The 13,293-nt window shown below is 41.6% G+C and overlaps 1 protein-coding gene across 1 annotated transcript; it reads right to left on the reverse strand.

Annotated features, from left to right (window-relative positions):
• Positions 1-7,216: 7,216 nt before the first annotated feature.
• Positions 7,217-9,788, reverse strand: LOC143973957 (protein NYNRIN-like). The gene has a single exon (XM_077474880.1). The coding sequence runs from the start codon at positions 9,769-9,771 to the stop codon at positions 7,312-7,314; it is 2,460 nt and encodes an 819-aa protein (XP_077331006.1). The 5' UTR covers positions 9,772-9,788; the 3' UTR covers positions 7,217-7,311.
• Positions 9,789-13,293: the final 3,505 nt, after the last annotated feature.

The raw sequence follows: 13,293 nt of genomic DNA on the forward strand, positions 1-13,293 counted from the left end.
TGTGTGTGATCTGTGATTGGTTATCTGTGATCATATGGTATCTTAGCCAATCACAAAACCCTGAACCATGTGATAGTTGTGGGCCAATCACAGCATTACAATAGTAAACAGTGAGCCATGAATGAAACTTATTATTGACAGTTTAAATGATTGCTGATACAGTTATCATCCCTGTAACAAGCAATTACATTGTAAAAAAAAGTAAAACCTTGCAAAAAGATCTGAACAATTAATGGGGTGGGCAGCTACATGACAAATGAGGTTCAATGTAGAAAAATGTAAAATAATGCATTTGGGTGGCAAAAATATGAATGCAATCTATACAATGGGGGAGATCTTGGGGGGAATCTAGGATGGAAAAGGACCTGGGGGTCCTAGTAGATGATAGGCTCAGCAATGGCATGCAATGCCAAGCTTCTGTTAACCACTTTCAGACCGGACCAATTTGCTGGTTAAAGACCAGACCACTTTTTGCGATTCGGCACTGCGTCGCTTTAACTGACAATTGCGCGGTTGTGCGACGTGGTTCCCAAACAAAATTGACGTCCTTTTTTCCCACAAATAGAGCTTTCTTTTGGTGGTATTTGATCACCCCTGCGGTTTTTATTTTTTGCGCTATAAACAAAAATAGAGCGATAATTTTGAAAAAAACGCATTATTTTTTACTTTTTGTAATAATAAATATCCCCCAAAAATATATAAAAAAACTTTTTTTTCCCTCAGTTTAGGCCGATACGTATTCTTCTACATATTTTTGGTAAAAAAAATCGCAATAAGCGATTATTGATTGGTTTGCGCAAAAGTTATAGCGTTTACAAAATAGGGATAGTTTTATAGCATTTTTATTAATAATTTTTTATTATTTTTTTTTTTACTAGTAATGGCGGCGATCTGCGATTTTTATTGTGACTGCGACATTGTCGGGGACCCATCGGACATTTTTGACACATTTTTGGGACCATTGTCATTTATACAGTAATCACTGCTATATAAATGCAGTGATTCCTGTGTAAATGACACTGGCAGTGGGTTAACCAGTGGGTGGCAGTGTAGGGGTTAAGTGTTCCTAGGGGTGTGTTACTAACTGTGGGGGGGTTGGGCTTTCATTTAGTGTACACTGATCTCTGCTCCAATCACATGGAGCAGAGATCAGCGTCACTAGTTGCTAGGCAGAATGGAAAAATGTTGTTTACACAGCATTTCCTCCATTCGGCTGCTCCGTGAGACGATCGCGGGGATGCCCGCGGCGATCGAGTCCGCGGGTCCCGCGACCGGACTCATGGGGGTCCCGACCAGCGCGGGAGAGTGCCGCCGGCGGCGCGCTCCCGATGGCACGGCGGCATCGAATATTGGACGTACATGTACGCCAATATGCCTGCCCGTGCCATTCTGTCGACGTACATCATCGTGCGCTGGTCGGGAAGTGGTTAACAAAGCAAACAGAATATTGGCATGCATTAACATGCACTCTACAATACTCTGGTTCAGCCGCACCTAGATTATGCTGTCCAGTTCTAGGCACCAATCTTCAGGAAGGATGTACTGGAAATTGAGCGAGTACAAAGAAGGCAACAAAGCTAATAAAGGGTCTGGAGGATATTAGTTATGAGGAAAGGTTTGCGAGCACTGAACTTATTCTCTCTGGAGAAGAGACTCTTGAGAGGGGATATGATTTCAATATACAAATACCATACTGGTGACCCCACAATAGGGATAAAACTTTTTCACAGAAGGCAGTTCAACAAGACTCGTGGCCACTCATTAAAATTATAAGAAAAGAGGTTTAACCTTAAACTACGCAGAGGGTTCTTTACTGTAAGAGCGGCAATCTGTGGAATTCCCTTCCACAGGCAGTGGTCTCAGTGGGGGGGGGGGGCATAGATAGTTTCAAGAAGCTATTAGATAAGCATCTGAACGACCGCAACATACAGGGATATACAATGTAATGCTGACATATAATCACACACATACGTTGGACTTGATGGACTTGTGTATTTTTTCTACATCACCTACTATGTAACTATGTAAAAAAAAAAAAAGAATAAAAATGTGTTTATTTATCTTACATACTGATCACCTCCAAAACAGTCATATGATGATGCTATACTGCACTGGTGACATGTAAAAAAAAGTGAAGAAAATGCATTTTATTTAATTTCTTCATTATTTAAAAAAAGTGTGACAAAAAAATTACAACTTCAAAAAACTTGCCATGTCTCTTACCAAATAACTTGGACTGTCTACTTTCCAAAAAGGGGTCATTTGGGAGAGGGGGTTGTACTGTCCTTGTATTTTCGGGCCTCAAGAAATTAAACGGGCAGTCAAGATTGATCAATTTTCAAATACATATACCATAGTTTGTAGACTCTATAACTTTCAGACAGACAAAATATACAGCAAACTGATACAGGTTATTTTTACCAAAGGAATTTATCAGAATACACGTTGGCCTAAATTTATGAAGAAAATTATTTGTTATCCAAATTTTATAACAGAAACTAAGGAAAATGTGTTGTTTTTCAAAATGTTCAGTATTTTTTCTTTTATATAGCTAATGGAAAAAAATTGCAAAAAAAATAAATTAAAAAAATGTAAGTAATATTAAGGTCATATTTTTTATATCAATTCACAGGCATTTTAACCACTTTCAGACCGGACCATTTTGCTGGTCAATGACCAGAGGTCTTTTTACAATTTGGCACTGCGCTGCTTTAACTGGTAATTGTGCAGTCATGCAATGTTGTACCCAAACAAAATTTGCGTCCTTTTCTTCCCACAAATAGAGCTTTCTTTTGATGGTATTTGATTGCCTCTGCGATTTTTATTTTTTGCGATATAAACGTAAAAAGACCGCAAATTTTGAAAAAAAAATGATATTTTCTACTTTTTGTTATTAGAAAAATCCAATAAACTCAATTTTAGTCATACATTTAGGCCAAAATGTATTCAGCCACATGTCTTTGGTAAAAAAAAAGTCAATAACTGTATATTTATTGGTTTGCGCAAAAGTTGTCACATCTACAAACTAAGGTACGTTTTCTGGAATTTACGCAGCTTTTAGTTTACGACTGCCTATCTCATTTCTTGAGGTGCTAAAATGGCAGGGCAGTACAAACCCCCCCAAATGACCCCATTTTGGAAAGTAGACCCCCTAAGGAAATTAATAAGTGGCATGTTGAGCCCATTGAATATTTTATTTTTTTGCCTCAAGCGATTGAATAATGACAAAAAAAAACATTTTTTTTTTTTTTACACAAAGTTGTCACTAAATGATATATTGCTCACACATGCTATGGGCATATGTGAAATGACACCCCAAAATAAATTCTGCTGCTTCTCCTGAGTACGGGGATACCACATATGTGGGACTTTTTGGGAGCCTAGCCGCGTACGGGGCCCCGAAAACCAAGCACCGCCTTCAGGCTTTCTAAGGGCGTAAATTTTTGATTTCACTTCTCACTACCTATTACAGTTTTGAAGGCCATAAAATGCCAAGATGGCACAAAACCCCCACAAATGACCCCATTTTAGAAAGTAGACACCCCAAGCTATTTGCTGAGAGGCATGTTGAGTCCATGGAATATTTTATATTTTGCCACAAGTTGCGGGAAAATTACAAACTTTAATTTTTTTTTTTTTTTTTTTCACAAAGTTGTCACTAAATGATATATTGCTCACACATGCCATGGGCATATGTGAAATGACACCCCAAAATAAATTCTGCTGCTTCTCCTGAGTACGGGGATACCACATGTGTGGGATTTTTTGGGAGCCTAGCCGCGCACGGGGCCCCGAAAGCCAAGAAACGCCTTTAGGTTTTCTAAGGGCGTAAATATTTGACTTCACTCCTCACTACCTATTACAGTTTTGAAGGCCATAAAATGCCAAGATGGCACAAAACCCCCACAAATGACCCCATTTTAGAAAGTAGACACCCCAAGCTATTTGCTGAGAGGCATATTGAGTCCATGGAATATTTTATATTTTGCCACAAGTTGCGGGAAAATTACAAACTTTTTTTTTTCTTCACAAATTTGTCACTAAATGATATATTGCTCACGCATGCCATGGGCATATGTGAAATGACACCCCAAAATAAATTCTGCTGCTTCTCCTGAGTACGGGGATGCCACATATGTGGGACTTTTTGGGAGCCTAGCCACGTACGGGGCCCCGAAAACCAAGCACCGCCTTCAGGCTTTCTAAGGGCGTTACAGTTTTGAAGGCCATAAAATGTCAAGATGGCACAAACCCCCCCCAAATGACCCCATTTTGGAAAGTAGACACCCCTAAATTTAGGGGTACACTAGTGAGACTAGGTAATAAATGGCGGGTGCCCTGAAACTATAAAAAAATAACTAACCAACCAGCGTCACCTGTAACAGTTATATGGTGATCACTGGTGAAAGGGTTAACTAGGGGGCAATCAGGGGGCTTTATGCGGTAGTATATGGGGGTCCCCGGGGCTATAAAAAGCTGCGGCGAACCTAAATACCCACCTGCCTAACTAGCGTCACCTGTGACACTAATACAGAGATCAGAAAAACGATCGCTTATTAGGCTGGGTTCACAGTGGAGCGATGCGGGAACGCCACGAATCCGCAGCGGGTTCCCGCATCGCATGCCTCCCGGCGGCAGTTCACACTGCCCTATGCGAACTGCTGGGAGTGTCAGTGAAATGTTAATGACAGCCCCAGATCAGTTCGCATATCGCAGTGCGATCTGCAAACTCGGATCACATGGTGTGAACACCCATGCGATCCGATTCTGGTGCGGACCGAAAAAAGGGTCCCGTGCGAGTTTGCGGCGGGTGCGACGCGAATTCAGCCATACTATCTGTATGGCTGAACTCGAATCGCACAGAGATTGGATGTGATTTGCACTGCAGTGCGGTGCGAATCACATCCGTTCTCATAAACTGCTGCAATGTGAACCCAGCCTTAGTGACACTGGCGACGGGGGGTGATCACGGGGTTAAACCTTTATTGGGGGGGTTAGGGGGTGTTATGTACAGCCTTGAATTAAAAGACCTCTACGAAGTTGCATTCATCAATGTATATTTACTCAGAAAATCAATCTCCGTACAGAGGATCACGTCACTTCCTTTCCAAAGGGAAAGTGATGAAAGTGATGATATTACAATTTGTAACAGCGTTTTTATAAGAAAATTATAACATTACAGTCTATGTGTGGGAAAGAGTGAAAATAGAAAATACACAATACATTCCAGGATAATCTATTTCATATTTCACATGGTCATTTTCGCCATAACACAATAACAATTTTAAAGGTCATTCTGACTTTTTGGTAAGTTATGTTATCAACAGGTATTTTCCATAAAAACATTTGAACATCATTTCTGGGAATAATCTCATGTGAAGCAAATAACAAGTAATAACAATAACAATAACAAGTGAATAACAAGATATGTGTTGCAATATTGAGAATACCCAAGAAGAATTAAAAAACATCATATAAAGAAATACATTCTTATATTGAAGGGGAACTCTGGGTTATATACAGATATGTGTTACATATGTCTTCATATCTTGACATCCCTCCTATGTTTATAATACCTTGGTGGGTATTCCTCTTTAAACTTCCTCTATGGCTCTGGGTTGACCTCCAGGTATATGAGCCACCATCTCATGAGCAGTTCTAACTCTTGACCTTTGGGGCTCAAAAGAACCAGTGTTAGTACAAGCTTTCCAAATAGCGCAACAAGAAGTGGTAGTTACTTTAAAACAACATTTGAATAACATAGGTGCACATTTGATTATAAGGAGTATAAGTACTATGATACCAACAATATATAGGATACCATGTAATATACCAGCAAACCAACCTCCAATGCCTGAAAACCAGTTGGCAGGATTAAGCCAGGAAGTCCAGTTTTCCCAGCTTCCTTCAACCCAAGCAGTTTCAGTATGCTCTTTCCGAAAATTGAGCTTAAGCTGTTGTACCTGTTCTACATGTGAAATGATAGCATCTTCTCAATGTAGTTACAACAGCCTGTTCCCACTATGGTGCATATTCCTCCCTGGCTCGCTGTAAGATAATCCAGCACCAGCCGGTGCTGCAACATCTCCTTTTTAACCATTTTTAGTTCAGTGGCAAGCATCACAAAGTTCATATCATACAATGCTGTAATATTATCGATCAAGTCAGCTAAATCAATGATGAAACTGAATGCCTTTTTGATACAACATCTATTTACCCATGGTATGGAGAATATTGGCTTTATCTCCCTGTCATGGGACTCTATATTAGTGCCAAGGTCACTATTATAAATGTTATTAGTATTTTCCTCAACATTAACTAGGGGTACCTCAATGTTAGTCTCACCCTCCTTGTTCATGTCAGGATCTTCAACCTCATCATGATTCTCTTCCTCCCCCCCAGGTTCTGACTGAGAATCTAAATCTCTTTTTAAAAGATGTATGGGGATTTTACGGATTTGGGACTCCTTAAACTCATCGTTACTCATATACCAAGTGGCAGGTATTACTCTCCCAAAATAACAAACCCCCATAGAATTTAAAGGGATCCAATTATATGCTTTCTTCCCACATATAAAGTAATAACCTGGGGGAGCTGCACAAGCCTTCTTGAAATTATACCCCTGCAAACACATTAATAATTTCATATTGTTTTGCCTAGAATGTTGTCGATGCGTGTAGTCATGTAGTTCCTGATACCGATCCGTGCTCCATGCTGTATCCTTACCATCAAACCAATATCTGATCTCAGCATTGTCCATACAGTTAGAGTTCCCAATAGGTCTGGTAGTACTTTGAAAACCTTGAGTAAGCAGCTCAGATGAATATTCTCGAGTGAAGTTTATGCAGACAGAGGGGATTGTCATTGGAGCATTAGTGAACAACAGGAGTGAAACAACTCTGTCAACCATAGTTCTGCTTACATCTTCAAAGTGAGCACTGTTCTCTATTTCAGCCAATGTGCTGGGAACACCTAATAAGGGTATAGTCTTATGTGATATAGGTGCGTGTGTGCATATCCAGCAATTAGAAATGTTCAGTTTCTTTGCTGCCTGTAGGTGCATGGACACAAAGGAGTTATGAAAGGGTTCAACCCAATTTAACATGATACTCATGAGTGTCTCTTCTTGCTCTTTGATTGGGATTACGGCTTTCTTCAGGTTGCAATTTCTCACTTGTCACAGTGGCATTGAAAGGGTAGGTGTCATGTATCTTACCCTTTTCTTTATGGTATGTCCATTCGAATGTCATTACTGTGATCCACACCACCGCTCCACCACAGAGGATAACGCTCCATAACACCACATTCGGTCTAGGCCCCAGGAGATTCATTCTGGAGTCTTCTGGCTCTGGCACGAGTAATTGGCGGTGATGACCTAGAATGCAAGGGTAAAGAAGAATACCTGCTACCAGCAGACTGATCTGTATGTTCCTTCGGAGCTACAGTCTTTTTACAATGGGAACCATGAACCCAGTACTTGTAGTCTTTCAGCTTCACTGCAGTTGGAGATACAAGAATGATCTGAAACGGACCTTTCCACCTAGGAGACAAAGTGGTCCGGGGTGTATGATTCTTGATGTACACCCACTCTCCTGACTTTAGTCCATGCGTTCCGTCACTTGTGTCCACTGGTTGTCCTGCTTTGGCTCTGGAAAAAGTATCAGAAAACACATTTGCCAGTCTGCGCACATAGTCTATCATGGTATCTTGACCATTTCTCAAATTTACTGTCTCTGGGGGTGCCAAAGGTGCAGGAAGTCTCCGAGGTGGTCTTCCAAATAGTATGTCGAAGGGTGATAGCCCGTGTTTTTCTTTAGGGGTAGTCCTAATGGTAGCTAAAGCTATAGGCAACGCTTCTACCCATGTGCTTTTCCCATTAGCAGTTATTTTTGCAAGATATCTCTTTAAAGTCTGGTTAGTGCGTTCAACCATCCCACTAGCTTGTGGCCTATATGGCGTGTGCAGCTGCTGTCTTATCCCCAGAATATTCACCACTTCTGCCATCAGTTTATTATCAAAGTGTGTACCTCTATCTGAGGAAATGACAGCCCCTATACCAAACCGTGGTATTAATTCTCTAGTAAGACATTTAACTACCGTACGGGCATCATTCTTCGCAGTGGGGAAGCTTTCAACCCAGTTCGAAAATTGACACACGCACACCAAAAGATACCGGTAACGGCCACAAGGGGGCATATCTGAGAAGTCAATTTGCACAATTTGAAATAGCTCCTCAGTATGTGGAATATGCTTCATAGGAGTGGGAACTGGTTTACCAATATTATGCATTTGACATGTTACACATTCCTGAACCTGCTTAACAGCATATGTGTGGAAACCTGGAGCCCACCAATGTTTTTTTACCGTCCGACACATCCCTCCTGTTGAGACATGGCAAGGCCCATGGCTCAAAGCAAACAGAGAAGGAAAAAGAGTCGGAGGGGCAACTAATTTCCCATGGAAACGCCATAATCCATCCTCTACACAGATCGCTCCTTTAGCGATCCAAGAAGATTTGTGAGGCGAGCTGTCTTGTAAGGCTGATAGTACCGCTAGATCAACTTGTAGATCCATTAATGTGAAAGTAGAAACCAGGTTAGATGCATCATAGGAATGTATAACAGTTCTAGCCTGTTCGTCAGCTAAAGCATTCCCAATAGACACACTATCCTCCGCTCTGGTGTGGGCTTTGCACTTGATTACTGCAACTTTGAAGGGTAACTGTACTGCAGTAAGTAGTCTAACAATCAATTCTTTGTGTTGGATAGGAGTTCCTGCAGCTGTAAGATAACCTCTTTCCTGCCAAAGTTGTGCAAAACTGTGCAAGATACCCACAGCATAAGCTGAATCACTATAAATGTTCACAGTGTCACCTTCAGCAAGCTCTAAAGCCACACAAATAGCAGTAAGTTCAGCTGCCTGTGCTGATTTAGAATTTTGCAAGACTTCAGCATGCAATAGTTTACCTTCTCCGTTCACTACTGCACAGGCAGCTAGATTCAATCCATCAGGTCTTCTAAGGGATGAGCCATCTACAAATAGGTCAGCACACAGAGGCAGGCCTGAGATGGGTTCATCCAATAGGTCGGGTCTGGGTTTGGTCACTTCATCAATTGAGGTAGCACAATCATGTGCCAAGTATGAGTCCTCAATCTCCTCGGTGTCATCTTCTGGCAAGAAGGTGGCCGGATTCAAGGTCTGGCAACGTTGAATTTTTAGATTAGAAGCTGACAGCAAAATCAAGTGATAGTGGGTTATTCTCTGGACAGAAAAATGTTTAGTATAAGCACTGTTTAACATAGCTTCCAAGTCATGCGGACACATTAAGTATAAGTCATTTCCAAGTACAATGTCAGTAGTTTTTTCTACCAGCAGGGCAGCCGCCGCTACTGATTTTAGGCAACCAGGCAAACCTCTGGCTACACTGTCCAGTGGGTAACTGTAATACCCTACCGGGCGATGCCTGGCACAGAAATGTTGAGTTAAAACCCCATTGGCGTGTCCATTAACCTCCGTACAAAACAGATAAAAATCCTTGCTATAATCAGGCAAACCCAGACTCGGTACAGTTAGCAAGGATTGCTTTATCTGTTTAAACGCTTCCTTAACTGCTGGAGTTAACTCTTCTGTGGTAAATTTGTAATTGCTTTTCGTATGACCTTTCAACAAGTCTTGTAATGGACCTATTATAGTGGAATATTGTGGTAAAAATTGTCTACAATAGCCCACTAGTCCTAAAAATGCTCTTAATTGTTTTAAGGTTACAGGCATTTTTTGTTTAGCAATTACCTGTTTCCTTTTATCTGTGAGGTGTTTTATGCCATGAGAGATGCAGTGACCTAGGTATTGCACTTTCGTTTTAACCCATTGCACTTTCGTAGCATCTACTTTTTGTCCAATAGTGGCCAAAAAGTTCATTAGGGATATAGAATCTTCAGTACAGGCTTCCTCATCCGATGAGGCCAATAGAAGATCATCCACATACTGTATTAGGATGGACCCATGGAGCGGCTGCCACCCATCCAGTTTGTCCTTTAATGCCTGAGAAAAACAGCTAGGGGAGTCATGATATCCCATAGGTAACCGTGTCCAGGTTAGCTGTTTTTTCTCAAACGTGAAAGCTAGAAGCCATTGGTCCTCTGGATGAACAGGGACACTGAAGAATGCTGAAGCTAAATCAATTACTGTGAAATGAGTAGCAGAGAGTGGTATCGTTGCCAAAATTGTCGAAGGATTAGGTACCACTGGTACAGATGGAACAATCACTTTATTAACTGCACGTAAATCATGTACCAACCTCCACCTGCAACTCCCCTCACCAGCTTTCATGGGTTTTGGTACTGGATAAATAGGAGTGTTAGCCTGGCTTCTACAGGGGGTGAGTACCCCCTCCTGTAGTAGCTCTTCTATCACTGGCCTTATACCTTCTACTGAATCTGGGGATAAGGGGTATTGAGGTAGTCTAGGTACTGGCAGTGTAGGGTCTCTTTTTAGTCTTACCGGAGAAACTTGCATGAGGCCAGGCGTGTTAGCGCCAGTCACCCAAATGGAGGGGTTAATTTGTTGCTTTACTCCCTCTGGTATCCCCCCCTCCTTTTCCATTTCCCTCACTAATAAGGGCATGAACAGGAGATCAGCAGCCTCCTGCTCCATTCCACTGGGTATATCCACTATAGTTTTCCCTGGGGATAAAGCAATGGTCACTCCCATTTTTGACAGCAAATCTCTACCTACTAAATTACAGGGGGAATGTGGAGACAATACGAAGGAATGCTCTGTTGAATGTCCACCCAAAGTTACTCGCACAGGTTTAGTAACCTCTGCTGAGATAACATTATTACTCACCCCCACCAATGAGACTTTCTCATTAGAGAGCGGGAGGTCAAGGTCAAGGACATTCAAAAGGGATCTCGAAGCACCTGTGTCAATTAAGCTATACAGGTTAACGCCATTGACATTTATCATGATCATCGGCTCTTCACCTGAATCAATTTCAATAGCTGCCAATGCCTGGTACACTGTTTGGTCCTCCGTATTATCACCACATTCCGCCTCATCCTAGCGCCTCCGGCAATCCCGTGCCAGGTGACCCCCCACACCACACTTAAAGCAGGTGGGTGGAGCACGAAGCTGGGGAGCTGCAGGTCTAGGTATATTTGGAATGATCTGTTGATATCTGGATTGTATTTTAGGATTCCTGCGGGGCATTTCATTTTGTTTCCAATTAGTTAGTCTATTTTGGGGAACACCATAATTAGAAATGTATACTACACCTGGGTGGATAGGGAGGATCAGCTACAGGCATACCCTGAGGTGATACCTGCACCGTAGAAACTGGTATTCCTTTGGGCTCAGAGATCTTTTCTCTGACTTCGGGAGTTTGCACATTCATTATTTTAGATTTCTCTTTCTTCTCTATTTTATCCTTTCTCTTTTGGAGCACCTCATAGGCTGCTTGTGCTATATCAACCAAATCTGGGGCAGCCTTCTTTCTCCATCCTACAGTTCTAAGCTCTATTTCTTCTCTTATTTCAGGCAACATTCCTCCTACCAACACATTCACTAACTCAGGACGTTTCATATCAGCTTCATCATCAACCATCCAATCTGTGTGCTTCTGTATAGCATCCTTGAACCTATTCCAATAATCTAATACATCCTCACCTTTCTTTTGAACAACATCCATTAACACTCGCATATCTTGTCCCTTATCAAACGTAGTTGTAACCCAGTCTTTCAAAATCTCATTCAATCTATCAACAGCTTTTTCATATGCTTCCGCCCCATCTTCTTCTACATTCAATACTCCCTCCTGACAGGCACCCTTCTTTTGAGCAAAAACCTTCCAGACATCCACATACTTCTCAGGTATTGCACAATCAATCAAGATCCACATATCTATATATGTGGCTTGCTGAGTCCTTTCCATCCACATCATTTTTCTATATCATTTCTTAGGGCATTTTTCCACGTTGGGCAATTCTGCTACAATAGCTCTTATTTCACTAGGCTTCCACGGGACATAAACCTGGGCCATATTAGCTACATAGTGATCTCCCACTATCCCTCCTGGCAGGGCTACTTCCCTTAGGGGCATCTGCTCTAGTGGCTTTTCTTTTAATAGAGACCTAAGCAACTCTCTTGTTTCTCTTTTTCTTTCTGGAGTATGCAGTACCCCCAGAGTTGTTTTCTGTTTTGCTGCCTTTTGCCTTGTAGTTACTGGGCTATACTTTTGATTTATCTGTCTTAGGGGGCTATGTGATTGATCTACCTTTGTGAATTTTGCTAAAGCATTTGGCCTTGATGGAGTGTACTGACAAATTTGTCCATCTTTATCAAATATTACCCCCTCACTTCTATCTAATGAAGATCCCAAACTACTCCTCCGCTGGGAAGTCCCTTGGGCTCCCTCTAGCCTTCGACTCCTTCCCTCCTGTGAGAAGCTGGAAACAGCTTGCTGCTGCTGAGGGGTAACCTGAAAAGGCGGGTAGGGAGCACTTTGTTCTCCCGTGTCTTCTTCCCTTTCCTCTACAGGATCAACTTCACCTATAGGGGCAGATGCTGCTCTAGATGCTACTTCTAAATCCCTTCTTGCAAACTCATACGGGGATGCCCAAGCATTGGGAAGCTCCTCTTCATCTTCCAGATGCAGAGCAGTTTTTTCAGTACACATTTTATAAGGGGGTGGCTTTAGATTCTTTCGGGACTCTTCTTCCCAAGCAGCCAAACATTCAATCCCCCCACAATCAGACATTTTGAAAAGTAAATTAAAAAACGCATCAATTGTTGGGGTGTCAAATGCACCTTGTGGAGGCCACCATTTAGACGGGTCCTTTTTGTATTCCCTTTTTGTAATTTTACACCACTTTACATGATGCTTTAAAGCATCCGGCTCTCCACTTACCATCATCTTGATGATAGGAGCGCTTGGATGCAACTTTGATACATTTAACCCTGTTTTCTTTGCTATTTTTAATAATTTCTTTGCCCTTTTTTTTGTTAACCCAAAAGTATTCATTACCGGTAAAATATTTTTTCCAAGCAAATTTCCCATTTTCTTTATGTTTTTCCTGTTACCCCTTTCAGAAATGACAATAGTTTAGAGCTCCGGGACTGAGAGCTCTACTTTTTACTTCTTACGGCTGTGTACCAGCAGCCCAGTACATATATTGAGATATCTCACTTTGTTCTACTCTCAGAAGGACGTCTCCTTTCTGAGTGGTAATAGGCTAGTCTCTCTCAACTCCCTATTCCAGAGAACATACAGCAGGTCATTCACCCATTTGTGGCTAT

This window comes from Lithobates pipiens, unplaced genomic scaffold (assembly GCF_037356315.1).
Source record: "Lithobates pipiens isolate NorthernLeopardFrog02 unplaced genomic scaffold, aLitPip1_a1.2 Scaffold_13, whole genome shotgun sequence".
Lineage (NCBI taxonomy): Eukaryota > Metazoa > Chordata > Amphibia > Anura > Ranidae > Lithobates > Lithobates pipiens.

Bases quoted from the DNA above. Each gene is read 5' to 3' on its own strand.
- LOC143973957 (XM_077474880.1), bottom strand. From the start codon at position 9,771: ATGCCTGTAACCTTAAAACAATTAAGAGCATTTTTAGGACTAGTGGGC.